Genomic DNA, 26140 nt, shown 5'->3' with positions numbered 1-26140 from the left:
TAGAAAATATCCGTGATAAAGAAGTAATGTAAAGGAAAAACCCCTAGAATTCAATAGAATTTAATATTGTTTCATTAATACTCAGTGTACTCTGGTCATAGACAAAATTATGGAGTACTGTTTTCCTTAACATTTTGTAGGAAGTCAGCTTTTTACTCTTTTGTGTATCTACTTGTTTCCAGAACACATCTCAGTGTTTATCTTCCTTCTTAATCCTATACCTTGGTGGTGCATAAATGGGGGAAGCATTTTAAATCTTGTGAGTATTTAGTCATGATGACAGGAGTTGGTACCACCAGACGGCATAAATTATTTCAATTTAAAAGTTTTTATGTGCCCTTGCAATTAACATAAAATAAGTAATTAAATCCAAATATTTCCATTAGTATGAAAAGTTAAGAAATTAGTAATTTGATTTAAAATTTCACATGCAATGACATCCTGTCTGTATTGCACAACTTGCATTCACATTACTAAGTTGGCTAAATAATGAACATATTAAAAAGACAGAAGCAAAGATTGCCTTGTGTGATGTTAGATTTGATTTTTTTTTTGACCCAAGATTTCTTCATAGATTAATTCAGTAAACACTTTGACGATAATTAAAAAAAATACTCTAACTGAAGCTCATGTAAATTATTCCAATAAAATAATTCTATCTTCTAAGCTTTTTTAAAATAAAAACTGAGTAATATTTTCAAATTTTTAATGATCATCACTGGGATCACTGCACTGTAAAAGTTTGCAGTATTAAGTTGCAGGCTTATGTTTTTAATTCAATGGCAAATATTAAACTATGAATTTTGAACTTCTTTAATGTCAGTTTCCCAGATATTCCAATGGAAGAACATCTTTAATTAGAAAATATTCTGGTTGCAAATGGAACCAAATTGGTTTCATCATTACATTAACAGTGATACATGTTTGGGGATGAGATCAATCTTCATAGCAAAATACTTTGTTTGAGAAAGTTCTAGGAGAGACTGGGAAGGAACTTGGAGATCAGCTTTAGCTGTTATGCTTGAAATCAAATACTCTCTTAGCCAGATTTGCTCTTTCATCACTTCCAGGAGCCAGAGTGCATTACTGCTCCTCTTGCTGGCAGCCATCAGCCATTACCTATAACTTGACACAGTCAAGCTGGAGACTGTTGCAGTTGTAAATGCTGGAATTATATAGGCTGCATTTCCCCTCTCCTATTTCCTGAAGTTTTAGGGGTTTTTTGTTTTTTGTTTTTTTTTTTCTTTTCCTTCTGGATGCTTCTCTCCTCATTCAGGATTGCACAATGTACTTGTGACAACCACAGTTGCTGTTTACAAGAAAATGGATTCTAGGAAAACACTTTTAATTTCCAGATGTCTTCAGTATAATGTTTTCTTTCAGATCTCATTCTTTCCTTCTCCTCAGGAAAATCCCCACAAAGTGCATCAATCAGTCTTTATTTCTTCTTTTTCCTTGTTTTGTTTCTTTTAAAAGGAAACTAAGTGTACTAGCACCCGTAACCTGTCAGCTTATGAGAGGCCAGCACCACATTCTTTGTAGTTCAACCAAGAACTTCAGACCACAATTTGGCAGTTCTCAAAGCAGTCTACAACAGTATCCTCACGTATCTGGGCTGTAGTAACACATTTCCCCATGAAGTTCTGAAACTTAATTTCTGCTATCCTCTGACAACGCTCTACCCTGGAGCCACATTACCTGGCATTCTTTGGAGATAATTGCTGCCTGTGTGCTTTTTCCATTGCATAAACGCCAGTAAACAGAAGACAGCTGATTTTAGCCATGGCCATTTCAGCTTCTCCAGATGCACATTCTTAACTCCCTCAAATACCTGATATTTCTGTTCTGTTCAGCTTTCCTCTGGCTTTAATTTTTGTCCCTCTCACAGAAGACATTACCAACTCCCATGTTTTTTTGCTTCTCCTTGTTTTCATAGTCATTCTAGCCGTGTGCTGAAAAACCAAAAACCACCCCAAAACAATACAAACAAACCCCCAAACCTAACCAAAACTCAAAAGCTCCCATGCCTTTTCTGGAGAAAATGCCTTTTCCCAAAGATGCCACTAGTACTTTAATCTGTGTAGACTGCAAAGTGTGTACAATTCTCTTCCCTGGAAAGAAAAAACCCCAAACTTTTTAAGTGTTCTTAATAGCTGGCAAGGAGAGCTGCAATGTCATTTGCGTAATTGTCCTCTGCTCAGCTGGAATTTGGAAGACTGTCTGCAGTTACCTCTCATTGCTCAGCCTGCACTAGGGATTCATGGCTGCACAAAGGCTGCCTTTGCTATCACCCTGGGATGCCTGTACATCCTTCAGGTTTTTAATATTTCTTTCAGCTATTATCACATTTAGTTTGGCTGATGTTAATAAAACCAGGAGTTTTGGTGGGCCTTATACACGTTTTAGTAATCAAACAGTGCTGCAATACAAAAACGATTGTGATTAGTGTGACAAAGAAATGGCATCTGCTTAATGCTCTGAGGATCAGCTTATCTTTGGTTGAAAAGAGATGGATTTGTCAGAAATAAACCACTGGACTGAGTTTTTTACACTCAACAGTAGAGCATAGTATGCTGCCAGTCCTAAGTTCTAATGTTCAGGAAATCATCTCTCTCAGAGAAAATATTCAAGTGAAAAAAATATAGTTATTACTGTCTAGAACAGGAATGTTTCCTGTTGGAGAACTCAGCACCACTGGCTGAAGTGCAAATTTAAGAACGTGCAATGGGGCAGACGGAGAATTTGGTCTGGCTTTGTGGCTGCTGCTCTATAAATGATTTTAGCACTGCAGTCTCTTCTGCTCCGGCAGATAAACGCACCCTGTACCGTCAGGCGGAATTGAAGCCAAATTTGGTTTTCCAAAATTGTACCCAGTTTTCCTCTCCAGCTTGTGCCCTGCACCACTGCTCAGCAGCGGGATGCACAAAAGAGGGAAGGCGATAACAAAGCACAACCAGGCTAATTAGGTCAGAGCCGAGCCGGGCGCGATGCGGCCACTGCAGCCTTCCTCCTCCTCCTCTCCTCCAGAACGTGAAAGCTCCGCTCCGCTCCCGCCGGGCACCGCAGCTTTCCCCGGCGCTGGAGCGGCCCCCGGCCCGAGCGGCGCCCCCCGCCCCGGGGCTGCCCCGCCGCGGGGCCAGGGCTGGGGCTCGCCCCGGGGCCGAGCGGGGCTAAGCGCCTCCCCTCGCCCCCGTCCCCCGCCCCTCCGCCAGCCCTGCCCCGCCGCCTGGCACCGCCGCGCCGGCCCCGAGCGCTCCCCGCGCCGCCGCTCCGCTGCCGCTGCTGCTCGGCCCGGCCGGGCGGGGACTTGGCAGGAACTCCCGGGCAGAGAGCGAGAGTGCCTGCCCCCGCTCCGCTCCGCTGTGGCTTTTGGGTGGAGGAAGGTCTGAGCTCGGCCGAGGAGCAGCAGCAGCCGCCGCCGCCGGAGAGGAAGAGGCAGAAGGGGAGAGAGAGAGACGGAGAGGCGGCTGGAGCCCCCCAAAGTACCCCCCCATCCCTGCACTGCAGGCTACATTTCCAGCTTCATGGGCAAAGTGTGGAAACAGCAGATGTACCCCCAGTACACCACCTACTACTACCCCCAGTATCTGCAGGCGAAGGTAGGGTCCGGCACGCCGGGCGGCGCGGCGGGTCTGGCGATGGCCCCGCTCCGGGCGGCCGGACAGGGCCGGGCCGGGCGTGAGCTCCGCGGCTGGGGCACGGCCCGGGGGAGGCGGGCAGCTTGCGCCGGGGGACGGAGACAGGAAAGAGCCGGCAGCCCCTTCCTGCCGCCCGCCGCCGCCCCGGGAGCCCCCGCCGGGCTTCCACCGCTTCTCCTCGCTCCCGACCGTGCAGCCTCCGACCTGACTCCCCTCTCGCCTTTCCCCTCCCGCTGTCGGTCCCTCCTCTTCCCCGGGGCTCTCGGCGTGTCTCCTCCTTCCCAACCGCGTCCTCGGCCACCCCGCCGCAGAGCGGAGCGCTGCGGGCCGCGCTCCCGCTGCCTTCGCCCGGCGCCCCCCGGAACGCGGGCAGAGCAGCCAAGTTGGGCCGGCGGGGGCTGCCAGGGCCGTGCCTCAGCCGCGGCGGGGGTGCTGTGACATCCCCGGGGGTGGCAGGGCGTGCTTACTGCTGCGATGGAGATGGCCGTAATTCCAATTAAATACGGGCACTGGGGAAGCTGTCGGATTCGGGTGGATACTCATTGTCTGCGGAGTTGGACCTTTGTGAGCTGCCACCTCACAGTTTTCAAACTGGATTAAAAAACGCATTGAGGGTTCAGGTCGTGATGATTAATGTACACGGGTAGCTGCTGTTTGTGGGGATGCTGATGTTAGTGGTTCCTGCGGTGGAATATCTCCACCTTTTTCCCTTTCTCCTTCAAGTCTTTAAGGGCAGCCAGCCCCACTGCTCTAGAAGCATCATGCTGCAAACTGGCAGATGCAGAGGTGGTTGCATCAGCTGTCTGGAACATTTAGCATAAGCCTTTCCAACCACCAGTGACACTCCTCACAAATCAAAACAGACCCATATGACGCTTCCATGTGTGAACTTTTTTTAGAGGTTATTACCGTGGTGTGGGTTTGGTTGTGATTTTTCTATTTTTTTTTGCTATTGAACTGTCTTGCCTCTTTGGCAATCACAGGAAAGAATTCCCTTTATCTGCGCACTTGATAGGCTCTTCTTTTTATTGTGTTTGTATTACTGTATTGTGAAATGTATTTTAGACTGTTTGGCTGAAAAATAAATTCCATTTGACAGTCATGAGACATTTTACAAGGCAGCAATGAGGAGGCTTTGAAATGTGCTTTCACATGTACAGAAATTGATAGAAATGTGACGAAGGTCTTTGGGTGATTTGAAATGACTAATCTGTTAAATGTGTAATCGACATCAGGCTAAAGATGGACAGGCTATAGCCATTTAAAGATTTAGCTGCAGAGTAATCACTGCAGTAACTGTTTACATATATATTTAATATATATATGTGTATGCATATATTTAATGCATTATTTTAAAGAAAGGTGGAATGCCTAAAGGACAGTCTTTTGCATCACATACCTGTAAGACTGTATGTACATTCTCAAATGAAACATGTCTTTATGCAGAAACTTTTGCCCTCACGGTTTTGTGTGGCAATTGTATGATACAAATCAAGTACATAACGTGGAATATATATGAAGCAGTATCACTTGGCTGCTTTGACCTGTAAATAATTGAACAGGGAGATAAACTCTGATAGCTTATAGTAGTTAGTAAAGAATGATCCTAGAAATCCATGATCCTATGAGAAAACATGATGGACTGTCTTTTGAAAATGTTTCCTGTGCAGATAATTTAATATTGATTTGTTTTACAGTCAATGACATCTTCAAACTGCCTTGCAGTCTTTGCTATAAAATTATACAGCCTGAAATAACATTGCTCTGTTTCAGCAGAGAGAACACAGAGCCATTTGACCTACACACATGAAATGAAATATCTGAGATCCAGTGAAAGTTTCCTGTTTTCAGAGATCTTGATTTTATTAAAGAAATAAAAGAAAAATAGGTGTCTTCTTGGTATAGATCAGGGAGCAGTGACTGTAGGTTTTGGTACTCAAGTATGCAGAATCCAGTAACATAAGCAATCTTCCCACTATGGATCCCCTCTGGACACGTAGAAATATTAATTTAATTCATAGTTTTTAGCTGTTCTGTTCTGTTCTTTGGGCCCTAAAACAGCTCACTGTCTACTCTATGTCCACTCTTTCAGTAATTCTGGAGATATCTTTGGGTTTTATTAAACACAAATGATAACAGAGGTGAATCGCCTTTGCTGAATGAGCAATGGGTAACAGTACATGATTATACTGGGAGAGGTAGGAAAATCTCCTAAACCAGAAGTTCTGCTTCTCATCTTATCCTTATTTAAATAAAGATGGAAAATCTGCTGACTAATAATCTGCAAATCAATAACTAGGAGGTGACAGGAATTTCTTGAAGATGGATTTTTCTGCGGAGTGCTCAAAAATACTCATTAGATAAATTGCATAAATTCCTAATGGCTCTTTGGGTTAAAATGTTGATGTGGTCAACTATTTAAATTTATATTAATATGTTACAGATTTTAAAAAACAGATTTTGTATTTGACTGTTATGATCTTCACAGTCTTATTCATGAAGTATTCAAGCTGGTTCAGTGATATATTCTGTGAGGAAATATAAACATTTGCTGTGATTCAGCACCTCCCTTCCTCTAGTCTTAGGGAACTCAGCATCAAAAGAGATTAGTGAAACCACGGACTTAAATGAAAAGAACAAAATTACCATTGGAAGAAGACTTAAAATGAAATATCATTATGGCAATGAAAACAGTTTGAAATGGCTTTAAGTTGAAGCTTGTAAAACCTTCATTTTTAGGACAGCTTTTACTCTGGAATTATATGCTTGATATATTTGGTAAATTTTGTCTTCTAATGAGTGTATGTTTTAGGACAGTTCCTGTATTGCAGCATTGTATGGCTTGTCAGAAAGCATCAAAAATATTTTCCAAGTTCAATGGATGTTTCTAATGGTTTAGGCGCTTTCTTTAACCATATTTCTGTAACATTGCTTTTCAACTTTCAACTCAGTTGTATCTAATTTCCATACTTGAAGCTTTACTTATAATTGAGAGATTTTGTATTTCAACATTTTGGAAAATTATTTCATTAATATTTCATGTGTTCTACTAGTGCTTAAAGGCCTGTCTGCCCAGGAGTAAAACCTGGCTGTGCCAGGCAAAGTATTTTAATATTTAACAAGACAGAGTACACATAAACAAATACAAATGTGTAGAGGCATGTTTAGGCCACAGTCTGTTTGCTTTGGTCAAGAAAGAAATAAAAGTGAGTCTATGTTTTGTTTTCCCATATCAAATGGAATTCAGGGTCTCAATGCACACAACAGTTTACAACTAAATTGTGACAACTACCTCTATTACTGGTATTCCCTTGGAGAGTAATGTGGCAATATGAGTAATTCCACTAGTAGGCTTCTGTATCATAAAGGAAAGCTCTTTGCGTAAGACAGGGTTCATGGAAGATGGCAACATTTCCTATAGATAGCATGGCTTACCTAAAATGTAAGCATTTAGTAGTCATAGATAATACCTGTGTGATGATTGAATTCTAGTTATTTTGAATGGTATTAGGTAACAAAACCTAGAACTAATGAAGTCTTGTGAATCTTGCTAAATTGCCTTTGAGTGGGCTTTGAACTTTATCATTTGGTAGCTGCAAACTGCTGCTTTGGCAGCTCTGAGAAGAACCAGTATTTCTAGAAGTTGTGTGGGTTTGTAGGCAGGACTGTAGATTGATGTTAACTGTAGTGAGCAGGTAGATTCTGCCATGACAAAACCTTGTTCTCAGGTTGATGAGAGCAAACTTTAAAATGGGAACACTTAATTTTTATCCAAGCCTGTTGATGGCAGAGTAAGAAGGAAATCAGTTAACAGTATTAAACTAAGTAGACTTGAAATTGTCTTATCAGCAGACAGTGCATAAGCTGCAGTTTAGTGTCAGTATATGAAATTAATAGACCGATGTAGAACCTTCAGCTTCTAAAGCAGAAGAAGTAGAACCTGCTAATTGTTTGCTGCTTATGTGTATCTCAGCACTGCATTCCTCACCAAGCACAGATCTGTCATCCTTTAAAAAGTTTCAGGAGCTTTTGAGCTGATTTTCATCAGTATCAATGATTACGAATTCTGATCATTTTAGTTAGGTTTATTCCAGATGCACTAACACTGCGAAATCTGTACATAGTAAAAGACAGATTTGCAGTAAAGGACAATATGCATGTTTGTAAGGTTGGACAGAAGCAATTTGCACATTTTATATTCTGGGAAGTTGTGTTCATTGTCCCGAGTTGTGAGCTCTTGGCTGAGCTTAGAAATTCACTGAAATAAAAGAAAAGCACAGGTTAGTTGCAGGCAAGCTTTTTGTCTCCACGCAGTTACCTGATCCCATTGTCCTCCTCAGCTTCTTGAATGTGTTCTCTCTCATTCCAGACAGGCTGGAGGTTTATTGTGCAACTATGTAGAGAATTTCTTCCAAAAATGAACTATACTGTGGAAGGGAAAGAATTTTAAAAATCTACCAATTTTAAGAAAAACTTGAGCATTTTGGTGGTAAGATAATCCCTCTGACTCTATAGAATTATTTCAGAGGATGGAAAATAGAGAGAAATTAAGAGTATTACCTAGAAAGAGCATTTTCTGTTCTTCCAAACATCCCAGTCCACAACTGAGAACATCTGTTTACATCCATACATCAGACCAGAAACTTTTTTGTCACTGATCACAGTGATTGTTCTATGTAATTCTGCCAGCCAGCTTGTTTTGTGAAGGGCATCTCTATCCTTGTCTCAGTTATAGCTCCTTTGAACTTCGAAAGTTTGGTTCAGGTAGCCTTTGATGAAATATGCCCTTTGTGAGGTATTTCTAGAAACTCTTGCTGGAATAATGCTTGTATATTCAAAAGCCTCTCTAGAAATGGGTTGAGCAAAGTTCATACAATGTTCTGCAAGAGTTCATATCACGTATTTTTGTGTACATCATTGTAACTCTCTAAAGAATTCTGCTAAAGGAACATGAACTGTAGAAACACTTCACACCACCATCATCTCGAAGACTGGCTTCATTGAAGTCAACATGAGTCTTGCCTTTCATTTCAAATAAGAAAAATTTACTCGAATCTTGATTTATTGTTGGGTTATGCTGATCATGCTTAATTTGGAGGTGATTTGCAATGCCCTGGTGATCATAATCTTCACTTCAGAGGAGCAAAAGTTAGGGAGGGCAACTTAGACAGTGTGTGATTTGGGCTGGAATCAAGAAAAAGCACCAATGGTATCCATAAGGTGTGTTAATTTTGTATTTTTTTTCCTAGGGACTCTGTTAAAAAGTTTTTAAATAGCCACAACTTTCCTCCCTGAATCCAACCTCCTTATAGAGAGGGATGGTATATATATACATATATATGACTGAATTTGCAGATGACAAAGTTAAAAATATTTTCTCCACTCAATCAGTGGTGGAAATTACAGGTCCTTATTAGCTTTGTAGTTTCCAGAAGTTTGAGACTAAACTCATCCCTAGAGTACCCCATACTTGGGGCTTAATTTGATACTGTGTGATTTGCATCATTTAACAAATGTCAACAAAATCTTGGTCCCTCTTTGTGATTCTGTAGTAACTTTACTGCAGACGTATGAGCAGATCCTGAGTCTGATGGTCTTATGGGATTGACATTAACAGAAAAGTGATAAACCTACACATGACTTGAAATAGTCTTGAGACATTTATTCAGGGCTGTTTTCCTTTTGTATTTTGATTGTTAACCCCCTCCAGGCACTGGGTTTTCAAATGTGAAGTTTATAACCAGTAGGTAGGCAACAGCTGTAAGAAGCCAGAATTACACAATGTCTGATTTGTGCTGGTGTATTTTCTAGCTTTACTCTCAGCACAGGATCCCAAGGCAGTCATGAAAGGTGTGCAATAAGTTTGTGTGGGGAGAAGCTAATTTTCTCTGTATAAAACAGTTCTTTAAAGTATGTTTTTTTCAAAACTCAGCTGGTTCTCTTCATAATTATAGTAGGTTTTTTTTTTTCTCATTACTTTTAGACCAGACCATGCTATATTCTTCTAAGTACTTTGCTTCTTGTTAGAGCATAAGTCTCTAGGTCTCAGTCTCAAGGATGAAATTTCCTTAGTAAACTTCTGAGCTTCCACTCAATGTTGAAAGAACAAAGAAAAGGTAGGCAAAATTATTCACGTTTTCCAATGAAGAATAATACAAAGTAGTTAAGCGTTGTTTTCTATAAAACAGTGCCTTTAAGAAATATATCTTTTTAGTACATACATCAAAAAAACTCCTTGGACACAATTTTTCATCCACTTTGAAATCTGAGTAGCAAAGTTTGAGCTATCAATGTTGGTAGTAGATGCATCACTTGGAAAGGTAATTGATGCTACTAATGCAGTACTCCTAAGGAAAGAAATGTGATTGTGATAGTAGTAAAGAAGTTTGAACAAAGGTGTAGTAATAAATTGGAAAGTATATCTTGGTACAGTTACATATTTCAGTTTCAGTCTTCCATAATCAAGATCGATTAACAATGATTTTAAAAAATAAGTTGTTTTTCATTAAATTATGCTTTTGGTTTGAGAAATAGTCCATTGAAGGTGTATGCTCAGATTTAGCTAAAATTACATACTTGTGTTTTCTTCAATCGTATAGACTTTGGCCTGTGCAAAGTAGTGTTCACAACTATTTCTGCTGGAAAAACTCCTACTTTGCTAAAAAGTGAAAAATGGTGGAAAAGTGTGTTGATTAAAATCTGTTCTATTTGAGTTTAATTAATTTCATTCGAAACAGACACAAAACAGATTCAGGTCATATCTACTGTGGTTAAATAGATGATAATAATTTTCTGACTTCATGCATCTACCAAGTCTTCCTCAGCTGAAAATATCAAGATCTGCATTGAAATGTTATTTCAGTAAGTTCTGAGCTGAATTATGTTATCTCAGTATTGAGGAAGTCAGAGCTTGGACGTGGGTAGGTATAACCAGATACAGGGCTCACTTGTTCCATGGTAGCTTTTGGAGCACCATGTTCTTGTTCACAGTCTGAGATTGTAAGAGCACATTTAGTCTCAGTTGCTCCAACTTGATGAAAACATTTCAAAATATATTAAAGCTAAGGTTTTGAAATCTCATGTAAGGCCTGGGAGAAACGCTTCAGAATCATTCCAGGTAGATAAACAGAGCTTACTGATACAAAATGGAACAAAATGTCTTGTGCATTGAGAGGGAAGTATTGAGGTTTTCTAGAGAGGTAGACTGAACAGGCTTCACTTTGTGGGTTTTACAACAGGTTAAGAAGTGAATTCCTGTGCTTGTCTCTTGGCAACACACACTGACACAATTTCCACAGCAGTTTATAGGCTGTGGTAGTATCTGTGACCTCTTCTATCCCTCAGGCCATAGCTACATAATCACTTTAATTTTACATAACTATGCACAGCAGCCAAAAAGGGCAATCTTGTCTTCCCCCATTGCTTCCAGCCACCCATTCTTCCCCCTGTGCTGGCCCTAGCATTTGTATGATTGGTCAGTGAGCTGAATCAAGAAACCAGTCTGGCTGAAAGCTAAGCCCAAACCCCCCAGCTGCAGTACCTTTTTACAGTGGAGCAACTAATGAGATACTTAAGAAGTTTGAGATTTGCATTGCTGTGGGTGAAGTTGTCTCCAAAAGAAGTCCACCCCCTTGGGTCTTGCTTTTGTCTCACGCAGTGGGGCTGTGGAGCTTTTCTGGATAAAAAGTTTTCTGGGGCCTTGGCCAGCAGAGCTGCTGATTACACATAAATTTGCTGATTACACATAAATGCAGATAACTGTTAACACTTTTTTTCTATGACTTATCTTCTTTTTTGTTGTTTTAAATTGTGTTAGATGTTGGTGCACTAAGTGTTAAAAAACCTTTTGAGTCAATCTTTCATTCTTAGGACCAATGATTGTGGAGGTAAGTGTGAAATAATTCGCTGGGAGGGCTTAAGTTAGGTATAGGCCTGGGGGGAAAGAAAGAATCAAATGTAAATGAAACTTCCAGAGGCCTTGTAGCATAGTGTTACATCTAACTTTCCATTTTCAGCACAGTGCAACATTGATATTTTATTTCATTCTGGGGAAAGAGGGGAGAAGGCTGGCACTTCAAATTAGCAGCAGCTGCAGAATTAAGACAAGGGTGTTAGTGACTCATTTGGAAAAGTACTAGCTAAAACATTCTGTCTCCTAGAAAAAACATTAAAGAAGGGTTTATGATACAAACTTGGAATTTTGTGAATAGTGTCAGCGACCCTCTGGTTTCCTGTGGATAGCTTTCCTGGTTAGTGACCATTTGCTTTTACTATTGAAAGTGAGGAGCTCATGAAAGCTCATGGAAGTGAGGAGAATACGTGGGGACATATTGGAGGGGGAGACATGCCTCCTATCAGGGTCAAAGATTCCAGAGTGCCTCTTACTTCTTTTGACCCAGTCAGTTGTCCAAAAGCTCAGATTATTATTGTCCCAGGTCGCTGGAAAAAGGGCTATATGTAGTAGTTTCTGTGATGCATTTGAATAAATGACAGAGTAGTCAAACTCCAGTTTCCCTGAACGCAGGAAACTTGGATCATAGGAGCAGTTTCTTTGTTCGCAGTCCCAAATTTCTTTCCCCAGTTTGCTATTCTCACTGCTCAGGCCTTTTACTGGACTGTATTCACATTGTTTATATTTAGGCTGTTCTCTACTCTTTCCACATCTGTATTTGGGTGAGGTTTTTTTTCCCTTTCTTTGATGAATATGGGTATTTCCCTGTTTTATGCCCAGCTCCTACAAATGGCTTTATTTAGAAGAGCAGGCTATTTTAAGGAGAGAAGGCTAAGGGGAGATCTAATTGCTGTCTAAATGTATCAAATATGAATGCACTGAAAAAGTGGAGACAGACACTTCTTGGAGATGCATGGGGATAGGATCACAGGATACAAGGAGCTCTCTAAATCAGCCTTCTGCTCAAATCAGGTTTGTCTAGAAGATCAGACCAGGTTGCTTAGAGCATTATTTGGTCTGTTCTAGAAAATCTCCAAGGATGGAGGTGCAGAGCCTCTCAGCACAACTTGTTTCAATGCTAGCTATTTTTGTAGTGATTTTTCCCCCCTTATTTCTAGTCTGAACCTCTCTTTTTTTAACTTAGGCTCATTGACTTGTAAGAACCTGAGCCCTTCTCCTTAATAACCTTCTCATAAATTTCCATTCTATAAAAGGAAAGCTGCTATTAACTCCCACCAAAGCCTCCATTTCTCCAGCCTGAACAAACCCAGTTCAGCTTTTCACAGAATATGTGATCCAGCCCCCAGCTGTCTTGACAGTCCTGCTCTGAGCTTGCTCTGGCTTATCAGTGCCATTTACTGGGGGCCCAGAACTGCACGTGGGATCCTGAATGGAGCCTTTCCAATGGGGGTTAGTCACCTCCCTTTCTGAATGCAGGCCAGCAGGAGCGGCAGAGCAAGCTGCTGGCTTGTGCTTGGCTGGCTGTGTGCCACAGCCCCCAGGTCTGTTCCAGCAGAGCTGCTCCTCAGCCAGTCACTTCTCAGCTGACATCATTTCAAGGGACTCCTCCTTTACAGGTGCAGAACTTTGCACTTCTCTGAGGTAAAAATGTTGAACACACCAGTAGTGTTCCATTTGGTCTAGGTGTGACATTCACTGCCCTCCCCGTGTCTACAGAGCTGGTAGTTTTATCCTAGAGGGGAATAGGCAATAGGATGCAACACAGGGACACAAGTTAGGACATTAGAAAATTGTAATTAGATATGAAGAAATAGTTTTTTCACCATAAGCGTGACCTGAAGGTACTGAGAGAGGTTCTGGAATCTCTCGGAGATGGTAGAAAACTCAACTGGACAAGGTCCTGAGCAATCTGCTCTCGGAGGGAGGTTGGACTGTATGACCTCCAGGTGTCCTTCCCAAACTAGTGTGTGATTCTGTAAGGCTGGCCCTGGTAGCCATCCATCAGCATAAGAGGCTCTACAGAAACTGTTACTGTTCCTTCCACGCTCCATCCTTGTAAGCTGTGCTGTGGAATTTGGAAAGGAAAGGTATAGAAGGAAATCCCTTTTTCTCTTTAACGGAACATGCATTATACAAATATGCAAATGACATTTCAATAATCATAAATCATGCAAATTCCCTTATCCCATTTTAGCAAATATCTTGTTTAAGCTGCTTAAAATTTGAGGCTTTAGGTTTGTCTATTTATTTTTCTCCTGGCAGAAGATTATAGTGCTACCAAATTATGCTGTAAATTGTGACAGACTTGTATACATTCTTATACCAAACCACTTTTTTAGGCTGACATTTCTTGTTCCTGCATCAAATCTGAATGTGTTGATAAGTTTTTGTCTGGAGCATGGATTAAAAATTAAATAAAACAATAATTAACCCCCAAATCTTGTCTCTTTCCAAGCAGACATTTTACAGAGGTACAGCAGAATACTGAGGAAGGCAGTATTCTTTCTAGTAGAAAAAATTGCAAGAATTGACATGTTCCTTTTGCTTTTCACTAACAGTTCTGCTATATTTCACATGACTTTTCTTCCAAATTACAGTAAGTTCATCAGCTGCAGGAGCTATGGATACGTGAAAGGCTTCCAAAGCCACCCACCCAACTTCTTTAGCTCGCTCTGCTTTTATTAGCACTTCTTTCCAGTGTCTTTTATATACTCTCCCCCAGATTTTCTAGGGATTTTCAATGGCAGGTATAATAATAGGAACTCACATGTTCCCAGATCCTGGAGTTAATCTTAAATATGCTGCTTTTACTAGATCTTAAAAAAAAATAAAATCACAGCTATGGTTGTCAACCAGATTGGTGATGAGAAAAACATGTAAAACCCACCAAATGTCAGTTCATTTTTACTCTGCTAACTGAACTGATCATAGTTGTCCATTAATTCTGAAAATAAGGTTTCTTGTTAGGTGCTAGAATATAAATTTAGGGTCCCAACACTGGACTAAATTGGCCCTAAGATGACTTTCATTGCCAGAAAGTCAACGATAGCAGCATTATCACTGCAAGTCATTATAACTTGTTACCAAAGAAGTTACCGGTTGAATACTTCTTTATTTTTTTTCTTCATCCTGGAGTATTTGCCTTGAAGGTGACTGGGCTATCCAAATATTAAAAAAAAAAAAAGTGCAGATTTTTCAAAAAATATAGAATTAGGGGAAAAATGAAGATATATTTGTGTATTGGAGTTGTCTTTGGTTTCAGGAATTTTAGATGCTATTCTTGGAATTTTATTTAGTTGAGGCCTGGGATCAGGGAGAAATGTTACCAAGCACGTAATACTTTCATGCTGAGTAGCTGTGCTACTTTCTGTGAGAAATAGCAAAATATCACAGTAAAAATGAAAGAGAATGACAAAAGTTTACTTTGCCATGTTGCCCCCAGAAGAGGCAGAAAAGCAATTACCCATATTTTATATTTGTTGCCCCTTTCCTTCTTTTAAAATTGAAAGTGGAATTCTATGTCAGATGAATAATTGAATAATGATTAAATGAATAATAGATACCGTTTTTATTCATATGAAGTATAATGGGTCATTTTCCATGCTGACACTCTAGTCAGCTCTGTCAAGGTTGGTTTAAATGGCTGCTCTTTTACTGATATTTATATGAAGTTTAGAAATGTGTATATGCCAAACAGCAGAACTCCTGGCATTTCTGTGGCACACCTTTTAAAATAGGAGCTTATCTGAGTGCTGTCTTCCAAAATGTATTCTGTCTTCTCATTGACAGAAACTATGCTGCTGTTGTCATCCAGAGAGGATGCTGCACATCCCAGTGCTCTGGTGTTGGTTGTATACAGCATTTTTAAAATGTGTTGGATATATAGACTAGCTTAGATTTACCTACCAGTTGTTAAAAAATATTCATTGTTGATTCAGTTTCCTTGATTGGCTAGTTACTGTTATTCTTTGAGCTTTGAAAATGTGGTGCCTCCTCTGCAGGACAGCCTGTGCTTCAAGTAATTTAGATATTGGGCAGATAGTGAAGTATGGATGTGCCTGTATTATTTATAAAATACTCTGTGTTTTTGTCTGTGTAATGAAGGCATTCATGTGTAAAATGGGCACTAGTTTGGGATTTTTTCCATAAATTAGGAAAATCATGCACCAGAATATTCCTTTTATGTCAAGAAATAATAAACATAATCTTAAGTTGAATATTTATTGTATTGCAGCCCCCCATTTTTCAGTTTAAATGATCTGGAAAATCTCCAGACCATACCAGACAGCCTGTAGCTTTAAAGCAGAGCTCAGGAGCCTTTGGATGCCTTGGAGACAGAGGAAAGAAGGCTCACCAGTATTAAAGGTTGTGTACAAATTTGAGCAACTCTGGCTTGCCTAATTATTGGAGGATGTTGGGAGACTGAGCTGGGATTTCTGGGAGTAGAAAGCTGAGAGCTATGTCTGGAAGTGACAAATGTTTCACAGTTTTAGTGAGAATCTTTTGATAATGTATATTTGTAGGAATAACATCTGGAAAAGAGGAAAGGAAATCATGTCTCAGAATGCCACTGAGAGAGATAACAGCAGAGAAGTAGTCTGGGTTCTGTAGTTTTATTTAGTGTTGGCCTCATGGAAGTGACCTTTAGAACTACTCACTGTCAGTCCTTGCTGCCACATTGAGGCCCAGAGCCTGGTCTGGAGAGAGGTGGTTCCATGGGACTGTTCCAGTTTGGTTTCTCTGCCCCCAGCACTGAGATTGTCTCTGGAAGTGCTTACATAGGCACTGAAAAGCTGGCTGTAGACCTGTCTCTTGAGCCTTGTGTTGTCATTTGAGATGGGAAAAGAGGAGAAGGTAGCTGGAAAGTACAAAGCCAAATGGGGGGAAAATGTAAGGAAAATTAATTTTGAAAGAGGAAAAATGCTGCAGGGAACAGATAAGGGAAAAGAGTAAGTGAAAAGAGCAGAGAAGGGCAGAAGCCAAATTCAGTGGAGGGGCTGTGGCACGTTTGCCAGAGCATGGCACAAGAAGGCACCTCCAGCTGCCAGGCCATCCATAGGGAGTTCCATCTCCAACAAAAGGAGATTGAAGGCAGTATTCTGCAAGAACTCGGTTTGGGGACTGCTAAAGTTCAGCAAGAATAAAAGGTTGCTTTTACAAAAACAAAGGATGATTTTGGAGGGAACAGACAGACAAGACCTCTGGGTAAGGCCTTGTTTTATACAGATTGTGAGAGGACAAAAGGTGCTCCTGGGGCAAATGTGTCAGTTACCTTTGCCCCTTATCTGCTGCAGTCCTGATGTGATAGTGGATATAAAGTTACAGAGGTAAAATTCTGAGAACTGAACAGTTTGGTGTTTCTTTTTACTTCTTATTTATTTTCTTATTACACTGAATTTAGAGTGAGTGCAAGAACTTCCTGAACACTCTCTCAAGTGATGTGGTGGTGTTGCAATTCTTTTTGATATTTTATATGTTCATAAATTCTCTTGCCCTGATAGGCATGGCATGAATCTGAATCCAAGAAAATATACAGTATAGCAAAGACTAAATGGAGTTAGTATCCACTAAGCAGATAGGATATCACTGCTCCTAGCAGAAGTGGCTAAACAAAAAAGAAACCCAAAAGGCTCTCATCTCAATATGAGAGATCAGAAGAGTATGCATGGGGAATAGAGCTCAGTTGAAATTATGCAATTTTTCAGTCAGAGTGAAACTTACAATTTACAGTAACATATTATTTTGTCTTTAGACTTCATGAATAGAGAGACATACTTTCTGGCATTTAAGTTTTTACTGCTCATTTGTGCTGTTTGTACTATGCCAGAACCCTTATGTATCCAAACACCCTGCTCTGGTCATGTGTCAGTCAGCTCAAGGCTAAGGTCCACACTGCAGCTGAGGAAATCCCTGATTGGACTAGAAATAAGATTCTAGGCTGCTTTAGTGAGCAGAGAGGTGGGTTTGTGTTTAAATTAAGATCACTTGGAGGAAAAAGCGTGTCCAAGAGCAGGTTAGAAGTGCTCAAGTCATCACTGCAGAATAGCATTTGTACTTTCTATAACTGAAATAGAATGATCTGTATATTTTAATTCATTTTATGTGAAGTGACCAGAATTAATATGTGTTATGGCCTTTGGTGGTGGTGGAGATCATGATACTCCAAAGGAGTGGCACACAGAGTTTTTGTTTTGTGTCACAGTCTATCCTCGTGGAGTAACACAGCCCACAAAAGGGCTTCGGTTTTATGGGGAGTTGCAAATAATTTAGAGTGATTTTGCACTTTGTCCTGAAACTATAACTACATCCAAACAAGAGAAGATCCTTTTTATTTTGTTCAGGTTTAATAACTCTGTTCTGTAGCTTTTGATTTTCTTTCTTTTGGACGCTGTTTGTTTTTTGGGTTTTTTTTTTTTTTTTGTTTTTAATCACAGGTTATATTGGCGATGTTAACACTCAAAAATGATAAAATGTCAGAGTTTTGCAGCATATAGTTTCATCCTGCATCTGTCTTGTGTGACATCATCCCCTGAGAATGATATTTGGCATCTAGTTCCTTGATTCTGACAGCAGGGATCCTTGAACGGTGACTGCTGTGCCAGCCCTGGGCACAGCATTAGCACTGGTGGAAGGCCACGTATGAGGATTTGTCAGGTATTCTGGAAAACCTGTCCCCAAATAGTTTCAAGGGGACAGAGCTTTCTTCCTGAAAAAAATAGTGCCAAGTGTCCAAAACAACTTAATCCACTTTCAAAGCCAGCTAAACAAGAAAAGGAATTCTTCTGCAAGGTGATTGCCTTGTCACTGCGTTACTTGTAGATGTTGTTAAATTTAAATCTGTTAATGGATGCACGAGGTTTCTGTGCCTGCTTCTTTCCAGGACGAAGCCTTAAAGGGTTTGATGATACTGAAGTAAACATGCTGGAGTGTTAGAGAGTAAAAGCTGTCAACAGTGCAGAATATTGATGCTAACAAGATTTAGAGCTTGTCTGCACTTAAAAAGATAATGGAATTTATAAGGAAATGTTTTCTGAAATTATTGAGCATATTAAATTCCCATATAGATGTTCATGTATCTACACATCCCTATCCAGGGTTATTTCAGAGTAGTTCTGGTAATTTTCCAAATGTAGACAAGACTTAATTAACTTGACTCAGTGTGCTAAACTTGTGTCACCTAAAACTCTATTAACTATATTGTCTTCTAATTAATGATTTTAATAGTTTTAATTATATTACTAAATCCAGCAATAGCAGAAGTAAATAAATGCACAATGAATATTTATTCACTTCACTAAGTGAGCATTTTGCCTGCCTGCAGTATTTGGGACTGGGCTGCAGAGCACTTGGCAGAACACAGATGAGATTTCTCTGCATTCTTTTTGATGTCTCTTTTCTTGAGAATTATAAGTACCGAAATTTCACAGGTATCTTGGATTTAAATTTAAATTAAAAGGTTTCTAGGTTGTGCAGTAGTGCAAAACACAAGTAATTACATGAGTATATCATAATTATATTAACACATTTAATTAAATACCAAGAGTTTTAGAAGTAAAAAGTTATATTATGCAGAGGAATGAATATGAAGTTGCTTAGTTTTATAAAAGCCACATTTACTATGATGCATATATAGATGTATATTTAATTTAATTACAGTAAGTGTTGGCATGGGAGACCAGCTCTGCTCAGTTGTAGCCCTCCAATTAAAATTAGAGGGGAGTGGAGTTAAATAAGTAATGCTGAGTATAATTTGACACTAAATACAGAAAAAACTCAGTTGCAGTGTGCGGCATGTTCTACTTTTGTGACTCTTAGAGACTTCAAAGAGAATTGTACATTTGCATCCCAGGGCAGAAATTGGCCGTGTGCTTGGAAGCATGAAATCTCTCAAGGTAGTACTTCATAACTATGGAATGCATCCCATGACTGATATGTAGCTAAGAACTGAGAATCAAGTTACACATTAGGAATACTTGAAATTAAATATTTTTCTAGTTAAAGAGAGCATTATGCTGGGTAAACATTCTATGTTTTCTTTTTCCAGAGATGCATCAGAGCATAAATATACAGAGCATTTAAATATGTTTGTAGTTCCTGGTCCTTATTGGATTTTATTAATAATTCTTTAAGAAAAATATAGTTTTTCCTTGAGTTAATTTATTAGAGTTTTATGTTTGACTCTTGAACTATCTACTTTTAGTTTCTTTTTACATTCTTCTTTTCTTTTTTTCATTCCAATTAAGTTTGGAATTTCTGATTTTAGGCAATTAATTTCCAAACATACCAACTTGGTCCAGTGAGAAGGGAGCAAATATCCCTAAAATCTTATTAGCATCTGCACAGAAGCATTCACTAAGGCACTGTCAGTGGTCTTTTTTAAAAAAAAAGTTACTGAGAACAAAAAATATATTGGAGAACTTTGTTGCATCTAAGATGTACAATAATTTGCTGGCTTTTCATTCTCACAGTGACCCAGACCCTTGCAGGTACAAGGGAGCTGTTTCGTCCTCAAGTGGATGCTTTTTCTGTACTGTCAACTTTGCTCACTCTTCTGAATCCATTCCCAGTACAAGCTGGAGCCCCACACTGGACAGATTTATTGAGGGGTGTTGGACCCCTTCTACCTTGTTTTCTTCCCATGATACTCCTGCTTTCCCAGAGTGTTGTTGTGCCAGGGAAGGTGTTGGTTGTGATTTTGGCTAAACAGCTCTCATAGTTGGGGAGACCTTTCTCTGTTGCCTTTGAGCGATGTAAGAAATTGCTGAGGATCCAGCCAAACCTTCAGAAAGCAGAATGTTTGTTTGAAATGAAATGCATAGTAAAGGAGAAGCAGATTTTCTTATATTTGTTCTTTTGTTTGATGTTGTGTTCCTGTGAGCCCAGGGTTGTCTCTGGAAGGAAGCTGGGTGTGGCACACTGGAAGGTACTTGCCAATTGATGCAGTTCATTGTTCCTTCCGCATTGTCCCCTTGGAGCAGGCTGGCAGCCCCGCACACAGGCTGGGCATCCATGCACAGTGCGAGGGCTCAGGAGACTTTCGTGCCTCAGGGAAACCCAGGGCACAAAGTGCCCTTAGGGACAAGCAAAAGGGATAGTCGAAGTGATTTGCGTGATAATCCTTGGGTTTAAGGTAGATTATTACTTTTTTTAAACTTTGTTGCATTCAGTGAGTTCAATATCCTGTGACTAATGGGTACTATTAGGGAGATCTGCAATGTTCAGAGATAATGTCAGGCTCATCGCAGACCTGATAAAGAGCAATGCAACACATTAATCTCATTGTCAGAAGACCTATATATACATCTCAGCTGCAACAGAGATGGTATTTTTTGCTAATACTTTGTTTCTGTCAGTTTTAACAACCTTCAGCTCTGCATCACAATTCGTAAAATGCTTAATCATGAAAACAGCATTTGGAAATTATTAATGTAGTTAAGAATATTCATATGATTAAAAATCTGAAGTTCTATCTTTGTAGATCAAATCTGAAATATTTTGCCTGTCTTTACCAGAGCTCTGAATTGCTTGGATTCTGACAAGCACATAGATTAAAATGTTGATGTGCTGTACTTTGTGTAAATTTTTAGAAATATATAATTGGGGTTGGATAAATACTATACTGATTTTTTTGTTGTGTTGCAAAATAAAAGCCATTTACAAAAACTAAAATGCAGCAGCACTTATATAATAGAAATTTGGAACACTGTAAATTGTTTTCTTTCAGTAATAAATGAACTTTCTTCTTAAATTAAACTGAAATTTAGGAATGCAGTGTTCTTTGTCTCATAATTGTCTGCCTTCACACGCTTAGTCTGCACTTCGAACAACTCACCACTGAAGAAGCACATGTATTGTATTTTAGGTCTCAGATGTGTATTTTTGTAGTTGAAGATGTCTTTACATTAACAAAAATAACTTCATAATGATTATACATTAGAGCTAATGGTGCCAGTTTTACATTATTATGTGCATACATACTTGTTAGAACATGAATGATATTTTCAGAGTAACCATACATTTCGTGGAACTTTTAAGTATTTTTGGCTCCCTTAAAGCCTTTAACATCACATTTGTTGAATATGCACTTTTTTGCTGACTAATCTAGTATTTCCATTTGTTAGGCAGCGATGAATATGTTCTCCAGACAAACTGACAAAAGACAATAGATCAGTTCTCCACACAGGGAAACAACATGATGTAAACAGAATATTAGACAAGGGCTTTAGAGGACAACCTATCAATCCGTAAAAGAAGAAGGTCAGCCTGGTATGATGCCTCTAACTGTGTTTCAGAAGAGGTAAATATAAAACTATAAAGAAAAGCAACTGTCACTAAAAGCTAAGCCTAAAAAGCACAAGCCTCATTATCGTGCTGATCTGGATGAACCTTAAACAATGTTTACAGTAAGGTTTGGAGAGTTGCCTAGCACTAGTGTATACACAATTAAACAACATAGCTGAACTTTTCTTTCATGTCAGCGTACTGCTAAAAAGACCTCCATTGTACTCATATGATAGTCATTCTTGGAACTCACAACATAAACAAGAGGAGAGAACATTGACAAGTAATTCAATCCCATGGTGGCTGAGTGCATCAAGGGGCATGACTGCATTTTCACCTGTACAGCTTAAGGAGTAAATTATATATACAAAATAATGGGGAGGGTATAGCAAAACCTGAATTTATTTTGGACACGTGAACGTGTACCTGAATTTGGGAGTTGTTAGTATGGACTAATAGTTATTTAACATATTGCAAAATTAATTCTGATTGGTTTGGGCACCCTTATTTTTGTGTGTAATAAGCATCCATGTACTCATCCTTGGTTTGGTGTAGTAACCTATGAAAGGCAAACACAAATTACTGAAGGAATAAAGGAGAGCCACAGCAACAAGCCAGTTGGTAGACTTAGAAAGTGAATAATCTGAATTGTAACTGCAGTTCAGCATATCATTAGTCCCAGAAATACTTGTTTTTCACATTATAACACTAGGAGTTTCCAAAATCACCAGTATTATTTTATATTTATTCTAGTTATCTTTATTTTTTTATTTCAAAATAAATTATTTTGGATACTTTTGCATACATATACATCATAATAGTTCTTGTATTGCTTGCAACTAATGTTATTTTCTCAGTTTTTCATTAACTGGCCACCCTCAGTTCCTATTAAGCTGTTCATTTTTGTGTAGAGACTGTACACAAGTGAACATTTTTAATGAAAAACTTCATATTAATGGATGTGTGTAAAAATGGAAGGTAAAGTAGGATATGAATTTAAATGTACAGTAAGTAATGTAAGTTGTTGACTCAATTGTACAACAATTAATGAGATTGTGTGCAGTTAATGACACTACAGAAAAATGGACACTAATTGAATGGTATATGAAAAATATTCATCCACATCCAGAAGAGAACAGTTCAAAGCTTACAAAGAAATTTTAAACATAAATCACAGAATGGGTCAGTTTGGAAGGGACCAGAGTAGGTCATTTGGTCCAACCTCCCAATTTAAGTGGGATCATCCCAGAGCACATGGCACAGGATTGTATCCAGTTCTGCAATATCTCCAGGGAGGGACACTCCACAGTCTCTCTGGGCAACTTGTTCCAGTGCTCAGTCACTGCACAGTAAAGTTCTTCCTCGTGTTCAGGTGGGACTTGCTGTGCATCAGTTTCTGTCTGCCCTTTGCCTTTTGTCCTGTTGGTTGGTGCCCCTGAGCAGGGCCTGCGCCAACCTCTTGTCACCCTCTCTTCAGACACTGACAGACATTGATGAGGTCCCCTCTCAGCTGTCTCTTTTGGAAGCTGAACAGGCCCAGCTCCCCCAGCTGTTCCTCCTAAGAGAGATGCTCCAGTCCTTTAATTATCTTCATAGTCCTCTGCTGGACCTGCTCCAGGAGCTCCATGTCTCTTTTCCTGATAAGCCCAGAAGCGGAGACAGCACTCCAGATGTGCCTCACCAGGGCTGAGCAGAGGGGCAGGATCAGGATCAGCTCCTCTGACCTGCTGCCAGTGCTCTTCCCAAAGCAGCCCAGGATCCCATTGGCCTTCTTGGCCACAAGGGCACTGCTGCCTCAGGGACAGCTTCTTGTTCACCAGGATCCCCAGGTCCTTCTCCACAAAGCAGCTTCCCAGCAGGTTGGCTCCCAGCCTGTGCTGGGGTTATTTCTCTCCAGGTGCAGGAGCCTGCATTTGTTTCAAATAGATAATGTTTCCTTTCAAAAATCCCTTTTCTTAATCAACACCTCTTGACCTTTGCATTCTGTTGGAATAGTAATAATCCTGTGCAATTTCAGATAATCATAACACTCACTCATCAGAGATGAAAACAGGTTTTTGCGTTATTTGCAGACTTGAAATTAAGGTGTTTAACCTATCCATCCTTTTCACTTTCACTGAGCTGTTTTTACTGCTCATTGACCAAAAATTACTCACACTCCTGTCTGAAATTGCAGTTTATTACAGTTGTGATAGAATAATTATATTCTACTCTATACTAGAGCTGATAATAAGAGGGAAAATAATAATTTTATATTGTCAAGACCCTCAATCCCTCAGTGGTGAATAACTTTCAGTTTTCTTTCAGTTTTCAAAACAGGCTTCTCATTTATCTGGACAAATACTCAGCTGGAGAACACTGACATGCCAGTATTATTGCTTTAAAAATCAGAATTTAGGAGTAGTGCATGGACTCTTGTGGGAGAAGTAGATAAAAAATTTCATTAGCAATCCTGTGGCATGTTTGCTAACAGCATTGGAAAGTGCTCCTCCAATCAAGCCCAATCAAGAAGTGAATGTATGGGGACTTTATTACCTTTGAAGTATATTTTCTTAAATTACTGTCCTTTGAATTAGGCTTTTCTGTCAGATGTAATAATGTTAAATTGTCAGCTGTTGCCAGTACCTTTCCCTCATATTTTTAATACAAAAAAGTTCCTTCAGTATCTAATGAGTTCTTTCTTTTTAAATTAGATGGCTTTTTTTTTTTTATTCTGTGAAGCCAAAGAAAGGTCCTGGCTTGCGAAGTCAAATGACTTTGCAATCTTGGTGGCCTAGGTGCAAAAATTGATGGACAGCCCCTGGGTAGACCAGGAGAGGAATTCACCATTTGCTGGTACACAGCTTTGTGCCTGCAGGTGTAAACAAACTCCCTGTGGGGACACCCTGGGTTTAGACAGTGGCTGGTACTTAGGTGTGCAAGAATCATAGCAAAAGGAAATGCCAGACATAAAGGCACATGGCTGCTGCACATCAGTAAAGTCAAAGCTGTGTCCACTGTGCTATGGAGAGGTTTCCTTGTGGGCTTTGGTGAAATTTTTGTTGCTATTGGTAACATCACCCATATTAACTTGAATGAGCTTATGCCCAGCTAATGGAGAGGGGAAAAACTCCAAAAGCTGTTAGAGTTCACTTTCAATTGCAACTATCACATTTCCTTTAAGACTGTAAGAATATAAAGCTACACAGCATGTCTTGTGGCTGTAAAGAATTCTGCCTTAATAAAACTTTAATGTTTGCCAATATAAGTCTACCTTCTTGTTGCTGGCAGGACATTATTTTCTTCTAATAATGGCATGCATTTGTAGCTACTCCTTCTGTGTGCTGGTGTCAATAGTCCTGGTGCAGATCAAGGGTTGTCACTGCTTCCATGATAAATTTGTATTAACTACAGCCAGAGTGTATTTCATTTGTCATGTTCACTCATAAACTGGGACTTTGCTCAATACTAGTTTATAGAAAATAATTTATATAAAATATGCTTCTCTGATTTTTTATTATTTTAAGAGGAAGCTACCATCTTATTTGCATGTTACTTGTCTTTTAACAGTGACTTAGCTTTTTAAAATAAGTGAGAGGATGTTACGTGATGTTTCAAAACATGGGCCAAAAATCTTTATACTTCAATGATAATATGACTGAATTAATTTTTAAGGCATTCACTGAAATATTAGTAAAATAAGTATTAAAATAAATATTAAAAATTAAAATAGAAATAAAATACATCTTCTGGTAATTTTCAGGATCTAACTCATGTTGCTTTAAGGTGCTACAGAATGATGAGGTCCTATTTATGTACCAAAACAGGCCTAAAATGACACATGAGAAGTGCCCAAGCATTGCACTGTTCCCTGTCCAGTTTCACAACTGTTGTGATTATCTCATTAGATCCGATACATTCAGTTTCTGTACGTTCATGCAAAGATCATGTCAGCTACACAAATCATTATTTCAGTGGAATTAATAGTCCTGTGTTGCACCCAGAAATTCAGTGATATATGTTCACTTATTCGTTGTTTCCAGGGAAAACTAACATGAACTTGTAGACCTTTCTGCCCAGCACACCTAGACGTGCAGGTTTAATTTTGTGCAAGTATTCTTTATTTGCTCAGTCCCTAACCACTGATGTGATTGGCAATAGATAAATGAGGAATCCAGATACAAATCATACAATAGGCTTCCCTTCTAGTAATCCCCATAAAATCATGATGCTTAACCTTTAAATTGTTTGAATAGTTTGGGGTTTTCTTTTAAGATAAATTCTAAGTACAAATTGCTGGAATGTTGCTGTTGTGAATTGTTACTGAAAT

General features: G+C 39.4%; 1 protein-coding gene across 3 annotated transcripts in view; it reads left to right on the top strand.

Moving 5' to 3' along the window:
* Positions 1–3312: 3312 nt before the first annotated feature.
* Positions 3313–26140, top strand: part of RBMS1 (RNA binding motif single stranded interacting protein 1) — a 143155-nt gene continuing 120327 nt past the window's right edge. For 2 of the 3 annotated variants that reach the window (XM_063161981.1, XM_063161979.1), the window contains exon 1: positions 3314–3599. In XM_063161981.1, coding sequence (XP_063018051.1) covers positions 3525–3599 — 75 coding nt within the window. In that variant the 5' untranslated portion in view covers positions 3314–3524. Of the gene's footprint in view, positions 3600–26140 lie in introns of all 3 variants that reach the window. The other variant, XM_063161980.1, reaches the window with a different exon arrangement.

This window comes from Melospiza melodia, chromosome 8 (assembly GCF_035770615.1).
Source record: "Melospiza melodia melodia isolate bMelMel2 chromosome 8, bMelMel2.pri, whole genome shotgun sequence".
In the NCBI taxonomy this organism is placed as follows: domain Eukaryota; kingdom Metazoa; phylum Chordata; class Aves; order Passeriformes; family Passerellidae; genus Melospiza; species Melospiza melodia.
The sequence above is the reverse complement of the archived record's forward strand: the minus strand, read 5'-3'. Positions and strand labels throughout refer to the sequence as shown.